We start from the raw sequence: 19,122 nt of genomic DNA, 5'->3' as shown, positions 1-19,122 counted from the left end.
GTCCTCTCTCTCCCTCTCTCTCTCTCTCTCTCTCTCAGCTGCTGGACAGCGACCAGGAGCTGTACAAGAACTTCCCCCTGGTCATATCGGAGCGCTGGCAGCAGGAAGTGGCGGAGACGGTTTACGAGGCCGTCAACTCGGACACGGATAAGAACGAAGCTCGAAAGAGGGCCAAGAACAAGCAGCTGGGCCACGAGGAGGGTAAGAGGAACCCGGCTCCCATCAGTCCTCATGGTCTGACGTCAGAGCTGAGGTTTTCTGACGCCGTGTCTCTCTCTCTCTGGTTTCAGACTACGCTCTGGGGAAGGACTGCATAATGCACGGCTACATGCTGAAGCTGGGGAACCCGTTTCTCACTCAGTGGCAGCGCAGATACTTCTACCTGTTCCCCAACCGTGTGGAGTGGAGAGGGGAGGGCGACACACGGGTGAGTCTGGGTCTCCGTCCTCCTCACGGGTCACTTTCACTCATGTCCGTCTGTCCTGAAGTCTTCTGTCTGTCTGTCTGTCTGTCTGTCTGTCTGTCTGTCTGTCTGTCTGTCTGTCTGTCTGTCTGTCCTGACGCCACTCTGCATGAAGGAGTCCTGGTTTAAACAGTTAACAAAGAGAGACGGGGTGAGTGTTGAGTCCAGGTCCAGGTCCCCCCACTGTGTCCCCCAGAGTCCCTGTGTTAGAGCTGTAGACCTGCTCCTAGTGCTTCAGTCTGCTGTTAGATCTCCAGAGAGGAATGTAACGTAGGTAAGCAGAGTTCCTCCTTGGAGGTGTAGATTAAACATTTGTGGGTGATTAAAGTGATAAAAAGAAGCGTCACGTTTCTGCAGCACCTCACTGATCGTGGAAATCACAGCCGGTCTCCTCCGCGCTCTGAGTGTGAGTCTTGGAGTAGAGAGAGAGACCGGCTCGATGCTGCCGGCCTTGTTTGCCTCTGCAGGTCGTTTCAGGACAGCAGAGTGAATCTCAGTCCGTCTGTACTCGGCTGAAAACTCCTCACAGGAAACATTTTACTCTCTGAGGCGATTCAAAGAGCTTTAAAGAGAAATAACACAACTAAAGAGGGGAGAGCACACCTCTCCTCTCTTTCATGTGACAGGGAAACAACAGCCTAGACCCCTACCCTTTAATGCCTCTACGTAGAATCCCAGAGCCTGAGTCAGGGAGAGCACACCTCCCCTCTCTTTCATGTGGCAGGGAGAGTAGCACAAAATACCCTGCCCTTCCTGGTGCCAACATTTAATGCGAAAGCTTGAGACGAGGAGAGTGCACCTCTACTCCCTTTCACGTGGCAGGGAGAGCAGCAGCTAAGACCCCCGCCCTTCCTTGTGCCTATGTAGAATGGTAAAGCCTGAGGTTGGGAGAAAAACCTCCATTCTCTTTCATGTGGCAGGGAGAGCAGCAGCTAAGACCCCAACCCTTTAATGCGTCTACGTAGAATCCCAAAGCCTGAATCAGGGAGAGCATCAGCTAGGACCCCCACAATTACATTATGTCTAAGTTTAACGCGTAAGCTTGAGACAAGGAGAGCACACCTCCCCTCTCTTTCGTGTGCATGCATCAAAAGCCAAGGCATGGAGAGCAGCAGCCAAGACCCCAACCCTTTAATGGGCCCACATTGAATGTGAAAGCTTGAGACGAGGAGAGCACACCTCTCCTCTCTTTCATGTGACAGGGAAACAACAGCCTTGACCTCAACCCTTTAATGTGTCTACTTAGAATCCCAGAGCCTGAGTCAGGGAGAGCACACCTCCCCTCTCTTTCATGTGGCAGGGAGAGTAGCAGTTAAGACCCCTGGCCTTCCTGGTGCCTATGTAGAATGGTAAAGCCCGAGGTAGGGAGACAAACCTCCCTTTTTCTTTCATGCGGCAAGGTGAGCAGATGCAAAGACCCCAACCCTTTGAATGCGTGTACGTAGAATCCCAAAGCCTGATCAGGGAGAGCATCAGCTAAGACCCCCGCACTTCCATTATGCCTATGTTTAATGCGTAAGCTTGAGACAAGGAGAGCACGCCTCCCCTCACCCTTTATTGCGTCTATGTAGAATCCCAAAGGCTGAGTCAGAGAGAGCAGCAGCTCAGACACAAACCCTTTAATGTGCCTACATTGAATGTGAAAGCTTGAGACGAGGAGAGCACACCTCTCCTCTCTCTTTCATGTGCATGCATCAAAAGCCAAGGCAGGGAGAGCAGCTGCCAAGACCCCAACCCTTTAATGCGTCTATGTAGAATCCCAAAGCCTGAGTTGGGGAGAGCACACCTCCCTTCTCTTTCATGTGGCAGGGAGAGCAGCAGCAAAGACCCCGCCCTTCAAATTAGATCAAATCAAGCTTTATTGTCACTTTTTTCATACCAGAGTAAAAATAAAACATAAGAAAGTTTCCAGGAGAGTCATAAAATATAGTCGGGACTTCAATGTTCCTGTGTCGAACGGGAATGCCTGAGAAGGGGAGAGCACACCCCTGAAAAGCCAAGGCAGGGAGAGCAGCAGCAAAGACCCCTGGGTTACAGAGGCGAGTACAAGGAGTGAAAGATTTAAAGAGCTCTGAGATAAGCTTCAGCTTCTTCTGGATGTCACGAGGTCCCACCTGCTCCTCGTGATTGGATCACTAAATGTTAATAATTTACATCTTTGTGCTCAGACGGCTCTGAACCAATCACCTCCAGAGGAATGAATCACCTGAACCAATAATCAGAGTTTATTGATGCTGTAGAGTCAAACAGGATGACATGTTGAATACAGCTCTCTCTCTCCGTCCGGCCTGATGCTGCCGCTCTGCTCCAGGATTCCTCAGAGCTTAGTCTCAGACCCTTCAGCTCCCAGCGACCGTAGTTCAGAGGATGAGGAAGCTGTAGTTCCTCCACCTCTCCGGCCTTGCTGCAGGATTCTCTGCTCCACCTTCGCTCACTTCTTTCACTTCTCTTGCAGCAAAACCTGCTGACGATGGAGCAGATCGTGTCGGTGGAGGAAACGCAGATTAAAGACAAGAAGTGCATCCTGCTGCGCATCAAAGGAGGGAAGCAGTTTGTGCTGCAGTGTGAGGTACGAGCCGCTCTCCAGGTCTGACTCTGCTTTACAGAGCATCAACACAAACAGCTGATCTCTTTGTTTCTGCATGTGTGTGTGTGCCTCTGTGTGTGTGTGTGTGTGTGTGTGTGTGTGTGTGCCTCTGTGTGTGTGTGCAGAGCGATCCAGAGTTCGTGCAGTGGAAGAAAGAGCTGACCGAGGCGTTCACAGAAGCTCAGAAACTTCTGCGCCGCGCCCCCAAAGTCATCGGGAAGAGCCGCGCCGCAGTGGTGGAGCTCACCAAACCGCCGCTCACACACCGCAACAGCAACGGCCTGTGAATACACACACATAAACACAACACATTTACACACACACACACACACACACACACATACACACACATTTACACACACACACTGCAACCCCACCTCCTCCCTCCTGAAACAGCTGCAGGACGTTTCACACCCTTCCCAAGACCCCGCCCACAACCGACGCCTCGCAGTGTGACCACCAGCCTCTCACACACACACCCACACACACATGCACACACACACACACACGTACATAACACATACACACACACGATGACCAATCATAGAGTTTTTATTTGCCATGGGACCTCGCCAGTTCACCGAGAGGAAGACGAGGAGCATTCGGGGAGGACTCAGCATGTGAAGAAACCTCTGCATGAATGTGACGTCCCTGTCTCTCTCTCTTTCTCTCTCTCTCTCTCCCTCCCTCCCTCTTTCCCTCTTTCCCTCCTACCTTCCTCCACCTGGACTCACATTAACCCGGGACACTTGTGGAGCTGAAGGTCTGATCCTCTGGTCTCTTAAGAGAGGCGCTGACGGAGGATCCATCAGGTGTGTGAGGGGGGGTGAAGAAGAAGAGGCTGCTGACTTGTCCTCCTCTCTCTCTCCCCCTCCTCCCTCCTTCCTCCCCCCTCCCTCTGTTCCTGAAGTGCATAAAGTGCCAACATGGATATTTACTTGAGTCCCCCTGCAGCCCCCTGGAGGACGTCCCGGGTCGGTGCAGCAGGTGGAGGTGGTGGGTGGGGGCGTTTCGGTGGTGGTGTTGGTGGATCATTCCGATGCAGACGAACAGGAAGTACAAGAAACCACAGACTGCTTCTCATTGGCTCTTGTACGGCCGGCTGCCATAGAGACTGAGCTCTTATTGGCTGACGGAAACAGCAGCCGGTTGCTATGAAAACGGGAAAGAGAGGAGGGAGGGAGGAGGAAAGAGAGAGGGAGGGAGGGAGAGTGTATATAAGAAACCCTTTCTCTGTGCATCTCCAGTGTTTTAGTCCGACGTGTTTGCATTATGGGGACTTCTTCTCTGTCTGACTGTTTGTGGACGTGAGCGAGGGAGGGAGGGAGGGAGGGAGGGAGGAGGAGGGGGAGGAGTCTGACAGCTGTCAATCACTCGCAGCGCTGCGTCGCCTCAGCTCCACCGAGTCACGGTGAATTCTTTTAAAGGGGCCAAACTCTCAACGCTCTCTGCTCGCTCCAATGTTCGTGTCCTCGCCGCTCGCCGCTCGCTCTCGCACGACGCCGTGAGGCAGCGGACGCTTCATACAGACGTCTCTCTTTCATCACGAAGGCGTGGAAATGTTTACTTTATGCACTCGTGTACGTCTGGCCTGCGTTTCCCAGAATGCTTTGCAGGGAGAGGCGAGTGAAATGCACGCTCGTTTCAAACGCTGCAACGCTGATCGTTCCTTTAGTTCGGTTTAAAGTAAAAGCATGATGTCATCTTCTGTTAGCCCAAACAGGAAGTCCTTCTTTAAACTGTTTTATTATCACAACACCCGAAGAAGACGGATGTAAGACGCTGCAGACAGGAAGTAGAACGACGATGTTTTTATCTCTGATTGAAAACTTAAAGACGCCTGAAGTCCTCGCTCTAAACATCTCACTCTCTAAATTTAAACTTCTTCTTCAACACGTTCAAATGTTCGTGTCCTCGCCTTGACGGCGTCAAGCAGCGGACACTTCATACAGAAGTCTCTCTTTCATCACGAAGGCGTGGAAATGTTTCTGCTCGTTCCTTTAGTTTGGATTAAGTAAAAGCATGATGTCATCCTCAGCCAGCCAAACAGGAAGTCATTCTTTAAGCCTTTTTTTATTATCACAACACCCAAAGAAGACGGACGTAAGAAGCTGCAGACAGGAAGTAGAAGTTGAAAAGTTAAGCTAACCTGCAGACGTTTCATGTAACGACCTGGATTTGTGTTTGTACGTTTGCAGACGATGTTTTTATCTCCGATTGAAAGATGAAATTAAAGACGCCTGCAGTCCTCGTTCTACAAATCTAACGTTCTAAATTTAAACTTGTTCATGAACGTGTTTGAATGTTCGTGTCGTCGCCTTGCAGCTCGCTCTCAGCGGACGCTTCGTACAGAAGTCTCTGATTCATCATGAAGGCGTGGAAATGTTTCTGCACGCTCCTTTAAAACGCCGATCGTTCCTTTAGTTCGGTTTTACATAATAGCATGATGTCATCTTCAGACGGCCCAACAGGAAGTAATTCTTTAAACTGTTTTTAGTATCAAACACCCGAAGAAGACTGACTTAAGAAGCTGCAGACAGGAAGGCAAGGGACGAGTTGAGCTGACCTGCAGACGTCCCAAATTCTGGTTTGTACGTTTGCAGACGATGTTTTTATCTCCGATTGAAAGACGAACTTTAAGACGCCTGCAGTCCTCGTTCTACAAACCTAACGTTCTAAATTTAAACTTCTTCTTCTTCAACACGTTCAAATGTTCGTGTCCTCGCCTTGACGGCGTCAAGCAGCGGACACTTCATACAGAAGTCTCTCTTTCATCACGAAGGCGTGGAAATGTTTCTGCTCGTTCCTTTAGTTTGGATTAAGTAAAAGCATGATGTCATCTTCAGCAAGCCAAACAGGAAGTCATTCTTTAAGCCTTTTTTTATTATCACAACACCCGAAGAAGACGGACGTAAGAAGCTGCAGACAGGAAGTAGAAGTTGAAAAGTAAAGCTAACCTGCAGACGTTTCATGTAACGACCTGGATTTGTGTTTGTACGTTTGCAGACGATGTTTTTATCTACGATTGAAAGACGAACTTAAAGACGCCTGCAGTCCTCGTTCTACAAATCTAAAGCTCTAAATTTAAACTTCTTCATGAACGTGTTTGAATGTTCGTGTCGTCGCCTTGCAGCTCGGTCTCAGCGGACGCTTCGTACAGAAGTCTCTGATTCATCATGAAGGCGTGGAAATGTTTCTGCACGCTCCTTTAAAACGCTGATCGTTCCTTTAGTCCTGTTTTAAGTAAAAGCATGATGTCATCTTCAGACGGCCCAACAGGAAGTCCTTCTTTAAACTGTTTTTAGTATCAAACACCCGAAGAAGACGGACTTAATAAGCTGCAGACAGGAAGGCAAAGGACGACTTGAGCTGACCTGCAGACGTCCCAAATTTGAGTTTGTACGTTTGCAGACGATGTTTTTATCTCCGATTGAAAGACGAACTTTAAGACGCCTGCAGTCCTCGTTCTACAAACCTAACGTTCTAAATTTAAACTTCTTCTTCAACACGTTCGAATGTTCGTGTCGTCGACCTCTCAGCTCGCTCAATATCGTCCTGCTGTCTCACATGACGGCGTCAAGCAGCGGACGCTTCGTACAGAAGTCTCTCTTTCATCATGAAGGCGTGGAAATGTTTCTGCACGCTCCTTTAAAACGCTGATCGTTCCTTTAGTCCGGTTTTAAGTAAAAGCATGATGTCATCTTCTGTCAGCCCAACAGGAAGTCCTTCTTTAAACTGTTTTATTATTTTCACAACACCTGAAGAAGAGTCGGGTCTCAAACACACGAGAGAGACGGACGTAAGAAGCTGCAGACAGGAAGTAGAAGTTGAAAAGTTGAGCTGACCTGCAGACATTTCATCTAAGGTCCCAAATTTGGGTTCAGACGTTTGCAGACGATGTTTTTATCTCTGTTCGTAAAACTAAATCCGGCAAAAAGACGAACTCTGAGACGCCTTCACTCCTCGTTCTACAAACCTAACGTTCTAAATTTAAACTTCTTCTTCTTCAACAAGTTCAAATGTTCGTGTCGTCGACCTCTCAGCTCGCTCAATATCGTCCTGCTGTCTCACATGACGGCGTCAAGCAGCGGACGCTTCGTACAGAAGTCTCTCTTTCATCATGAAGGCGTGGAAATGTTTCTGCACGCTCCTTTAAAACGCTGATCGTTCCTTTAGTCCGGTTTTAAGTAAAAGCATGATGTCATCTTCTGTCAGCCCAACAGGAAGTCCTTCTTTAAACTGTTTTATTATTTTCACAACACCTGAAGAAGAGTCGGGTCTCAAACACACGAGAGAGACGGACGTAAGAAGCTGCAGACAGGAAGTAGAGGTTGGAAAGTTGAGCTGACCTGCAGACGTTTCATCTAAGGTCCCACATTTGGGTTCAGACGTTTGCAGACGATGTTTTTATCTCCGTTCGTAAAACGAAATCCGGCAAAAAGACGAACTCTGAGACGCCTTCACTCCTCGTTCTAAACATCTAACGCTCTAAACTTCTTCTTCTTCGACGTGTTACAGGAACGTTCCGGTGCAGCTCTCTTGAGCCAAAGTTGCACTCGTTTCTTTTCTTTGGGCGTTTCGGCGAGGACACGCCGAGACTCTCAGACGTGATCCCGTATTTATTGATTAACGTCACGATGCGATCGGCGAGATGAAACGCAGCTGTGAGATCAGTTTAAAGGTTCAGGTGGAGGAAGAGTCCAGATATGATTTTATTCTTTTATTCTCTTTAATGTGACACCATGTAGACGGGGGGAGACTTATTTTAAATTGGGGATCTGTTGGAACACGCAGGAGGAAGAGGAGGAGGAGGAAGAGGAGGAGGAAGAGGAGGAGGGAGGAGGAGGATGATGGAGCGTTTGGATCTGTGGTTGATTTCAGGGTTTTTCTTTCTCATGCAGTAACTCGTGTCCTCGTCTGCGACGCACCCAGAGCTGTGACCCGCAGTAGGAGCAGGGATCGATCCGGGGTGTGTGATTGGTTTGATTTTTCTTTGTAGCCTTTAAGCAGTCGGGGGCGGAGAGAGAGACGATCGTCTTCTAGAGAAAATGTGTCACCTCTCAAGGTGTCTTTTATTTTTGTAAACCAAAATGGTTTTTATTGTTTTCATTGAAACTTATGTTGTTGCACCTTTTTAGCCCAATGTGTTACTTACTAGTCGTTCAATGTGCCAAATAACTGTTGCTGACGGAGAGGAACCCACGGGGCGCCTCGTGTCTCTGAACTCTGTGACCCGCTCGCTCCGGTCCACTCACAAACTCTGCAGCGGCGGCGGAGGAGGCGGCGGCGGAGGAGGCGGAGTCGTCTTTTTGAAGGGTATAAAACTGTGACCAAACCGAAGAAGAAGAAGAAGAGGAGGAAGAAGAAGAGGTGTGTGTGTGTGTGTGTGTGTGTGTGTGCAGGATGTTGACACACACACACACCACCCCTCTCTCTCGACTCGTGGCTAACGTTTCCTCTCACACTGTGTGTCCGTCATGTGAGTGTGTGTGTGTGTGAGCTTCATTCTGTACGTTCATGCGGTGGACTTTTTACTTTCACTTCTTTCTCAGATTCTCAAAAACACGCTCGACACCAGACGATTTCAAAAAGGATGGCATATAGGAAAAAATTCAAAGTATATATAAATATATGTGTATATGAAATGAGGAAATGCTCTAGGTTTATTTAAAGATTTACTGTAGATCCAGTCGTTCGGGGAGGTCGGGGGTTCGATGTGAGTATAATTGTTTGTGGTGAAGACTTCAGCTCAAATCTTGCACATAAAGACTTTAGATATCGTACCTGCGAGTTCCAGATGATTATTTTTGTTTGAATACAGGACTCTTTGCTCTTTCATATTTATTGGCGTGCGAGGGGAGCGCTCTCTGGCTCCGCCCCCCCTCGGCGCGTTGGAGCCCTCGCTGTAGAAACTCCTCCAGTTTACACCATCAGAACCTGTTTTTGTTTTTCATACGCCACAGACAAACACAGATACTACTGGCTTTGGGTTATTATTGCCATAAAGGTTATGATAATACTGATATATAATTGATAATATTATTCAATGATTATTATGAAATTTATTTTATTTCAATGATTTCTTTGGTTTTCAGACAGGTAGGAAGTTGCGTGTTGGACTGCTTGTAAAAACAGTTCATGAAATAAAAATCCTTTTTCCGTGTTGCCTCCTGTCACCGCTCATTTATTTCACCTTCACAAAGTCCGGGTCTGAGTCAGGAGGACTCAGGACCAGGTCCAGGTGTAGCCCATCACCTGACGACAACTCCACCTCAACCCAGATCTGCTACAGGAAGAAGAAGGAGTGGACGTCCAACCAGAGAGGGGAAACCTTGATTGTCTTTAGATGAAGATTATACACACACACACACACACACACACACACACACACACACACACACACACACACACACACACACACACACACACACACTCTCTCTCTCTCTCTCTCTCTCTCTCTCTCTCTCTCTCTCTCTCTCTCTCTCTCTCTCTCTCTCTCTCTCTCTCTCTCTCTCTCTCTCTCTCTCTCTCTCTCCTCTCTCTCTCTCTCTCTCTCTCTCTCTCTCTCACACACACACACACACACACACACACACACACACACACACACACACACACACACACACACACTCTCTCTCTCTCTCTCACACACACACACACACTCTCTCTCTCTCTCTCTCTCTCTCTCTCACACACACACACACACACACACACACACACACACTCTCTCTCTCTCTCTCTCTCTCCTCTCTCTCTCCCTCTCTCTCCCTCTCTCTCTCCCTCTCTCTCTCTCTCTCTCACACACACACTCTCTCTCTCTCTCTCTCTCTCTCTCTCTCTCTCTCTCTCTCTCTCTCTCTCTCTCTCACACACACACACACACACACACACACACACACACACACTCTCTCTCTCTCTCTCTCTCTCACACACACACACACACTCTCTCTCTCTCTCTCTCTCTCTCTCTCTCTCTCTCTCTCTCTCTCTCTCACACACACACACACACACACACACACACACACACACACACACACACACACACTCTCTCTCTCTCTCTCTCTCTCACTCACACACACACACACACTCACACACGTTATTGTTTATTTTCTTCTCACACTTCAAACTCAAGTCTTTATTTCCAGATTCAGAGAAAAACTTCTGGACACAACGACAACATTAAATAAACACTCTGTCATTTTTTCTTGATGTGTTCTTGATATTCAGTCTGAACTTCTTCCTCCTCATTCTTTAATTCGAGAGTGTTGACTTCCTCTCACAAAGACTCCTTTTCTAGATTAATCTGGATTTCCATAAATAGCAAGTATTCCTCTCTAGATACGTTGAGGCGTTTAGATAAAGAGTCTTGATTTCCAGAACCTTAAACCTCTTGTGATCCAAGGAGTCATGATCTCTGGATTTAAAGATGTGATATCTAAAAGTGAAATCTTGATTTTCACATCCTCAATCTTTACCGCCCGATACAACATCTAATCAAAGTCTGGATCCCTGAACACAGAGTCTAGATTTCCAGTTAAAGTGTCCTGAATTCTTGATTTTAAGGTTAAAGTCATTATTTCATCTCCAATGCTTTTAATGTTTTAATGTAAAGCACATTGAGTTGCCCTCGTGTATGAAATGCGCTATACAAATAAAGCTGCCTTGCCTTGCCTTGCCTTATTTCTAGAAGCTTGAGTTTTAATTTCATGATTGTCTTTATTTTCATCTCTTACGTCCTAAATTCTAGATCCAGAGAGAAAAGTAATGTCCACTCACAAAGATGTGTTTTCTAGATTGATTCATCCACTGACAGGTTTTCAGATTAAAGGCGTTAATTCAATATATGAAGTCTTGATTTCCAAATTCTGGTGTTCATTTCTAGACACAACAAGAAGGTCTGGATTTTTTAGAGGTCTTCATTTCTGGAATAATCTGGATTACCAGACAGAAAGTGTTCATCTCTGCCAACCAAGTTTGGATTTTAAAGCTAAACTCACTTCTTTCAAACACCATGAAGTCTGGATTTCTTGATCTCGATCTCCAAATCATTCTAGATACAGAGAATAATTTCACACTCACTAAGATTTGTTTCTAGATTAATATTCTTGGTTTCCATGTCTTCAGAATTTTAAACTCTAGAAAATAAGTTTAAGCTTGTAGACAGGAAGTCTTGATTTCGGCTTGATTTCTACATCTTCTGTCTTTAATTCAAGATAAAACTCATTGCCAGATATAAATCTGACTTTCAAGACACTCTGAAGAAACAAAATTAGTGTTTAAATTAAATGTAATTTTATTTATAGTGATGAATTCTTGATTTCGGTCTTTGATCTTTGTTTTCAGACTCAGAAATCTTGATTCTCAGAGAAATAAAGTCATGATTTCAAAATAAAATAATAAAATTCTGTAAACAAACACTTTGTAATCAATTCATCACCGGATGTTATATCTAGATCTATACATACATAGATCTATATCTATGATCTAGATACACACGTTATTTCCGGTTGCGATCCTTCTGAAGATGAGCGGTTAAAGTGAAGTCCTCCAGGTGAGCTCAGGTCTGCAGGTGAGGTCCAAACATGAGGATGTAAAGTCCAGATTGACCCAGAGACCAGGTGGTCTCGGAGAGCTCTAAAGGTAAGAGGGTCAAACACGTGACGTCACTGAGTCCTCATTTTCAGCCGTATTTTCAGTTATTTTCAATATAAGAATAAAAAGATTAAATGTTGGGTTATTGAGGTAATAAAAGGTGACTAATATTAGACAGTTTCAAAAAATAAAAACACCAAATTTCAGTAAAGTCTAACTCTCACTTTCCTCCTAAAAACACGAATTTATCACTTGAATCAAAATATTTTAAAATTAAAACATCAAATATATATTAAATATTAATAACTGAATGGTAACTAAACATCTTTGAGACAATAAAAACAAAAGAAACCTTTATTTTAGTAACTTCCTCTTAAATATCGTCACCAAATCAACTTCCGGTAAGGTTTAATTTTCAAAATAAAACACCAGAAACTATAACTTCACAGAATCTGACTTTAAACGTCACCAGGTTTTAAAAATGTGTCGCTGGTCTCCCCCCTCTCCCTCTCTCCCTCCCTCCCTCCCTCTCTCTTCCTCGAGGAAAGCAGCAGGCTGCTCCCCCTCACCTCTCCCCCAGTTGGAGCTGTCAATCAAACTGGACAGCTGATGCAGACCTGCACATGTGTCCTCTGACAGAGCAGCCGGTCCACTAACACCCCCTCCCCCTCCCCCCTTCATTGACACACATTCATCAAACAGGTCTTAGATTCAGATCATGAACTCCTAATAACTTTGATTATTGATTATTAACACGTGTTCAACTCCTCTTCCTCCTCTTCCTCTTCTTCCTCCTCTTCCTCCTCTTCCTCTTCTTCCTCGTGTGGTTTGGTCTGTCCTCTCCAAACAGGGTCTTGTCCCCCATGCTCCCCCGTCCTCCCCCATGCAGATATTTATAGAGGACTCGTCTGTCAGCCTGTGTGTCTTATCACCATGTGTGTGTGTGTGTGTGTGTGTGTGTGTGTGTGTGTGTGTGTGTCACTCTATTTCTGCCTCCTGCTTCAGTCAGTGTGTGTCTGTGGTGGTGTTTGTGTGTCAGCCGGACTCTCAGGATTCTGTATTCCCTCTCTGGATCTGAAGCTGCTTCACTTTTTACAGGTATGCCGCTGTGTGTGTTCTCTCTCTCTCTTTCTGTGTGTGTGTGTGTGTGTGTGTGTGTGTGTGTGTGTGTGTGTTCACAGACATATTAAAGACAGTCTGAAGGTTTTAGTTAAGCTCTGAGCTGAGGGCCTGACGCGGCCTGTGATAGACCCTGACGTGGATTCAGACTCGTGTTGGTCTCCTGATCGTTAGCTTTAAAGGTTTTCTTCACTTTGATAGAAGCGTGTCGCTTTAAGACTCGTAACCGTCGCCTCATGTCGGGTTTAAACTTTGAAAGTTAGAGATGTCGCCTGATTTGTTGAGCTTTAAATCCAAACTATGGATCCACGTCTAACAGTCCTAACAGGAGGTCAGGAGGTCTGTCCTGATTGGTCGAAGGCCTCGTCCTGTTTAAACTTGTTTACAGGGACAAAAACAACCGGTGGCCTAAAGTGGGGTCCACAGGCAGAGGCTGGGGTTTCAGACTGTGGGATCCAGGCTGGGGTTTCAGACTGTGGGATCCAGACTGAATGAGGGTTAAGATCCAGGTCATGACACCCAAAAATACAACCAGTGATAAAAACAGAGCGACAGGATGCGATCTGATACGACACAATAAGAGACAATATGGTACCAGACAAGACTAGACGATATGATAAACTCTTTTCTCCCAGGATTAGAGGAGTGATTTGAAAACAGTGGAGTGGAATGTGAGAAGATATGATATGAGACAAGAAAAGACAACACGACACGACACGAGATGAGATGAGATGAGATGACACAACATGACAGAATAGGAACTTATAAGAGTTGATTTGATACGATACAATAAACTCTATTCTTCAGGGATTAGATGAGTGAGACCACACGATACGATTTACTATGATTTGATACGATATGATACGAGATGAGACTCAAGATGAAATGAGACGACATGACACGACAGAATAGGATGTGATACATAGATGATACAAGAAGGCCTCACAGGATACAATATGCTACGATTTGATGGGATATGATACGAGACGACACGACGAGATGAGACGACACAAACGATACAAGATGACATGATTTGATACGATGTGACACAACACAAGACCAGACGATAAACTCTGTTCTCTCAGGATTAGACGAGTGATTTAAAAACAGTGGAGTGGAACGTGAGAAGCACGAGACGACACGATTCTATACGATATGAGATGAGACAAGACAACACGAGATGAGATGACACGACATGTCACGGCAGAATAGGAACTTATAAGAGTTGATTTGATACGATATAATACACTCTGTTCTCCCAGGATTAGATGAGTGATTTAAAAACAGTGGAGTGAAACACAAGAAGCATGAGATGAGACAAGACAAAATGAGATGAGATGAGATGAGACAAGACAAAATGAGATGAGATGAGATGAGACAAAATGAGATGAGATGAGATGAGACAAGACAAAATGAGATGAGATGAGATGAGACAAAATGAGATGAGATGAGATGAGATGAGACAACAGGACAGGATAGGATTTGATACAATATATGATATGAAACGATACGACAAGACACAAGATGAGACGACACAAACGACACGATGTGATACAACACAAGACCAGACGATGAACTCTATTCTCCCAGGGTTAGATCAGTGATTTAAAAACAGTGGAGTGAAACACAAGAAGCATGAGATGAGATGAGACAAAATTAGATGAGATGAGATGAGACAAAATGAGATGAGATGAGATGAGACAAAATGAGATGAGACAAGATGAGATGAGATGAGACAAAATGAGATGAGATGAGACAAAATGAGATGAGGCAAGATGAGATGAGACAAAATGAGATGAGATGAGACAAGATGAGATGAGATGAGACAAAATGAGATGATATGAGATGAGACAAGATGAGATGAGATGAGACAAAATGAGATGAGATGAGATGAGACAAAATGAGATGAGACAAGATGAGATGAGATGAGACAAAATGAGATGAGATGAGACAAAATGAGATGAGATGAGACAAAATGAGATGAGGCAAGATGAGATGAGACAAAATGAGATGAGATGAGACAAGATGAGATGAGATGAGACAAAATGAGATGATATGAGATGAGACAAGATGAGATGAGATGAGACAAAATGAGATGAGACAAGATGAGATGAGACAAAATGAGATGAGATGAGACAAAATGAGATGAGATGAGACAAAATGAGATGAGATGAGATGAGACAAGATGAGATGAGATGAGATGAGACAAGATGAGATGAGATGAGACAAAATGAGATGAGACAAGATGAGATGAGATGAGACAAAATGAGATGAGACAAGATGAGATGAGATGAGACAAAATGAGATGAGACAAGATGAGATGAGATGAGACAAGATGAGATGAGATGAGACAAAATGAGATGAGACAAGATGAGATGAGATGAGACAAAATGAGATGAGATGAGACAAAATGAGATGATATGAGACAAAATGAGATGAGACAAGATGAGATGAGATGAGACAAAATGAGATGAGATGAGATGAGATGAGACAAAATGAGATGAGATGAGACAAAATGAGATGAGACAAAACGAGATGAGATGAGATGAGACAAGATGAGATGAGATGAGACAAAATGAGATGAGATGAGATGAGACAAAATGAGATGAGACAAAATGAGATGAGATTGAGACAAGACAAAATGAAATGAGATGAGACAAAATGAGATGAGACAACAGGACAGGATATGATTTGATACAATATATGATATGAAACGATACGACAAGACACAAGATGAGACGACACAAGACCAGACGATGAACTCTGTTCTCCCAGGGTTAGACGAGTGTTTTGGGAATAGTGGAGTGAAACATGAGACGACGTGACAGGATACAATTTGATACGACATATGATACGAGATGACACGATACAAGACGAGAGGACACGATGTGATACTCTTTTCTCCCAGGGTTAGATCAGTGTTTTGGAAACAGTGGAGTGAAACGTGAGAAGCAGGAAGCTCAGACAGAAAAACAACGTCTCAGGTGTCAGGAAATAAACGTTTCATCATCAGAATAAAGACATGTCGCTCCAAGTTGTGCAACTTATAGAGTTTGATGTCAGGAAACAGAATATCAAAAACATAGGACCTGTCATTCATGTTAATCAGTGAGTCAGGTTGTTGTTTACATCAATCACCTGAAGGGTTTATATCAGGGTCTATTTGAGACAGTCTGAGCTCAGTCCAGTGAGAACGATGTGTCTGTGTTTGACTCAGAAGAAGAGTGAATGGAGACGGTCTCATGGTGACTCACGTTGGTAATGTTGCAGCCATTACAGCCTGATTCAGAGATGCAGAGTCAAAAACAATCCACCAGAGCAGATCTAAACTCTGATTGTCTTTAATGCATGAAGAGGGGAAGATGTCAGAAATGAAAACAAAGAAGTGTGAGGAGTCGTTCCTGCAGACGTGATGATGTGACAGAACGTCTCAGCAGCAGGATGAGGAGGAGACAGATCTTTGAGACGCTTCAGTGGACACAGAGTGTGTGAAACGTCTCAGTAATGAAAAAGAGTCTGAGCGTGACGTCTGTGTGTTTGTGTGTGTGTGTGTGTGTGTGTGTGTGTGTGCGTGTGTGTGTGTGTGTGTGTGTGTGTGTGTGTGTGTGTGTGTGTGTGTGTGTGTGTGTGTGTGTGAGATTCTTCTCTCCTCAAGCTCTCATCAGATCAGACACTTGTCCTCACTCTCACGCCTGAAGCTTCACGTTTCTCTTTCAGGTCCTCTTTCTCTTCACACACACACACACACACACACACACACACACACACACACACACACACACACACACCGCCACTCTGACATCACATCGGGCTGACATCTGTGTGACCCCCCCAACCACCCCGCCACCCCTGAACCCCCTGATCCACCCTCACCCCGTGCAACCATGGCGCTGTCTTCACGATTAAAACTGTGGGAGCAGAAGGGAGGTGCAGAGACGCTGCATGCTGCACGGACTGATCATCTAACTCAGATAACCCTGACTGCATGAGAGTGTGTGTGAGTGTGTGTGAGAGTGTGTGAGTATTGATTACACAGTGAGTGGACTCTGTTCTGTCACTGCAGCCGTGTGTGTGTGTGTGTTAGTAATCCTGCATGTTTAGAGTTGGACTCAGAGCTTTTTAAAGCTGCATGTCGTCATCCAGGTTAGAGAGAGGCTGCAGCTGATGTTTGTGTTTACGTTTGAAAAGAAGAACCAGAACATCTCTCAGTCTTCAAGTCCTGTGAAGATTATGCAAATCAGTCCAGGGACGTCTGGAGAAGCTATAAAAGCATTTACACTACACCTCCAGACCAGTAGAGGGCAGTAAGAAAGAGAGGAAGGCCATTCAACACAGGTGACACCATAGAAGGAGACAGAGAGGCCGGCATCATTAAGTTAGCCTGTTAGCATGAAGGAGATTCCTCTTGTGTTGTTTCTGATCGAGCTTTGAATCAACTCTTGGAAGGAGGCGAGCTCTCGAGGTGAAGAGGATTCAAAACGTCTGAAACGCTCGACTTAAAGCAAGAAGACAGATTTTAAATCCATGTCAGAGATGGACCGGTGTTCCAGTGTAAAGAGTGACCCTGTTAACTGGAGACTCTCAGCCGGATGCATCCCTCATAAACGTCTTTAGACCATCATTAAATATCTGATGAGGATATTTTGAAATCTTAATAAAAACTAAACTAGTTTGCATTCCCAGGAACTCCCTCTGTGTTTCAACAGCTGTGTAAACACTGACACGTTCAGCTGAAGGTCTCCACTTTACAGGGTCACTTTTAAAACCATAACACCGGGAGCTGACAGAGACATATTCACACTATCAGGCTCAGAGGAGACCGATGTTCAGGAGGTATTAAACCAAGAGGATCACAGGTGTGTGTGATGTCATTGTGAACACTGAGGGTACTCTACCAATCAGAAACGTTCATCAATGCGAGCCCCAGACTCCAAAGTGCCTGGACCATTGGGAAGTACTACTACTAGACTTAGACCCTGTTCCTGCAGAGTTCCTCAGAGGTCCTGGGGAAGGTTCCTGCTGTTGAAAAGCACCAAAATAAATGCAAAGAAGGCCACATCAAACTGGCTTGTATGGGCTGAACCTGAAGTTCATTAAAGGGTAAACTTATCTTTTTTTAAAGGAGAGTTCATTCTTCTTCTGTTTCAGTCCTCACTAGCACCATGAATCCTCTCCTGTGATCTCTTGTAACACGTCTCTGAAGCCGTTGATCTAAAGTTCAGCACACGTCGTATTTCAGAGCAGATTTTTTTTGCAGAAAGCTCCGTCATGCCCGGCACATTTCCTCCAGTTACTCACCCAGAGTGCAGGATGATAAAAGCCCCCTCAAGCACTCTCTCAGGTCTAAATGTGGCATCAGGACCAGACTGTGAGGAGAGAGAGAGGGTCTCAGTGATGACGTTAAACTGAGGCTGATGTCTTTGTCATTGAACCAGAAGTGTTTATCATGACTCAGCTTGAAAACAGCTGTCCCCCTGACCTTTAGGACGGTCCCCATTGTGTCAGCAGGTGAGTCTTATTAGTGAATAAGAGCTCTGGACGTCTCTCTGTCGTAACCACTGACTCAGCTTCACTTATTAAGTCGAGGACGTGATGAAATCTTGAAAAAGGACAGTTTAGAGGATTACGTCTGATATCTAGAGCCAAATATCCACCAAGAAATCCAGTCCTTTATCTGTGGTGAGTCTCAGTTTCACTGTAAACAGTTCCACAGAGTCTTCCCTCTGGCTTCCTTCAGCGGTCTGAACCTGAAACAGAAACTGATGTTCTTGTGATGTTCTTGTAATTAACGGGTCTTCAGTTTGCTGAAATAACAACATCATGATGCAGATTAGTCCAAAGTCCAAAGTCAAGCTTTGTCAGGTCTGTCCTCAAGAGGAGAAGAAAACTACATCTACAATGTTTGTTTGTTGAATGGAGGTCTATGAAAGAGGATTAGAGACACTGATGTTTCTTTAGCTCTGACCTTTTTCAAGGAATGTTCCATTTGTTCTCAGAATTCTGACATCATCAAAGTCAGAATGTTCTAGAACACCTGCTGTTGCTCTCCATACAGACTGTTTCTCCTGCTGACACCTGATTGGTGGATACTACTCAGACTACAGAAAGAGACCAGAACCCTTCTCAGACTAAAATCCAGAGAGTTAGGCCTATGAGACGGACACCAGAAGTGAATTTGTTGAATGGAGGTCTATGAAAGAGGATTAGAGACACTGATGTTTCTTTAGCTCTGACCTTCTTCATGGAATGTTCCATTTGTTCTCAGAATTCTGACATCATCAAAGACAGAATTCTGACATCTTCAAAGACAGAATTCTGACATCATCAACAGAATTCTGACATCATCAAAGTCAGAATTCTG

The 19,122-nt window shown here is 45.0% G+C and overlaps 2 protein-coding genes across 3 annotated transcripts in view; both read left to right on the top strand.

Annotated features, from left to right (window-relative positions):
* Positions 1-42: 42 nt before the first annotated feature.
* Positions 43-9,216, top strand: LOC117831062 (beta-adrenergic receptor kinase 2-like). The gene is made up of 4 exons (XM_034709539.1): positions 43-201; positions 291-427; positions 2,919-3,032; positions 3,176-9,216. The coding sequence occupies exons 2-4, from the start codon at positions 317-319 to the stop codon at positions 3,335-3,337; spliced, it is 387 nt and encodes a 128-aa protein (XP_034565430.1). The 5' UTR covers positions 43-201; positions 291-316; the 3' UTR covers positions 3,338-9,216.
* A 2,320-nt stretch (positions 9,217-11,536) lies between these two features.
* The window catches only part of LOC117831435 (unconventional myosin-XVIIIb), a 47,122-nt gene continuing 39,536 nt past the window's right edge, over positions 11,537-19,122 (top strand). Inside the window, exon 1 of one of the 2 annotated variants that reach the window (XM_034710131.1) lies at positions 11,537-11,690. The gene's annotated coding sequence lies outside the window, so the exon portion shown is untranslated. Of the gene's footprint in view, positions 11,691-12,662; positions 12,741-19,122 lie in introns of those variants that run through there. The other variant, XM_034710130.1, reaches the window with a different exon arrangement.

This window comes from Notolabrus celidotus, chromosome 19 (assembly GCF_009762535.1).
Source record: "Notolabrus celidotus isolate fNotCel1 chromosome 19, fNotCel1.pri, whole genome shotgun sequence".
In the NCBI taxonomy this organism is placed as follows: Eukaryota; Metazoa; Chordata; class Actinopteri; order Labriformes; family Labridae; genus Notolabrus; species Notolabrus celidotus.
The sequence above is the reverse complement of the archived record's forward strand: the minus strand, read 5'-3'. Positions and strand labels throughout refer to the sequence as shown.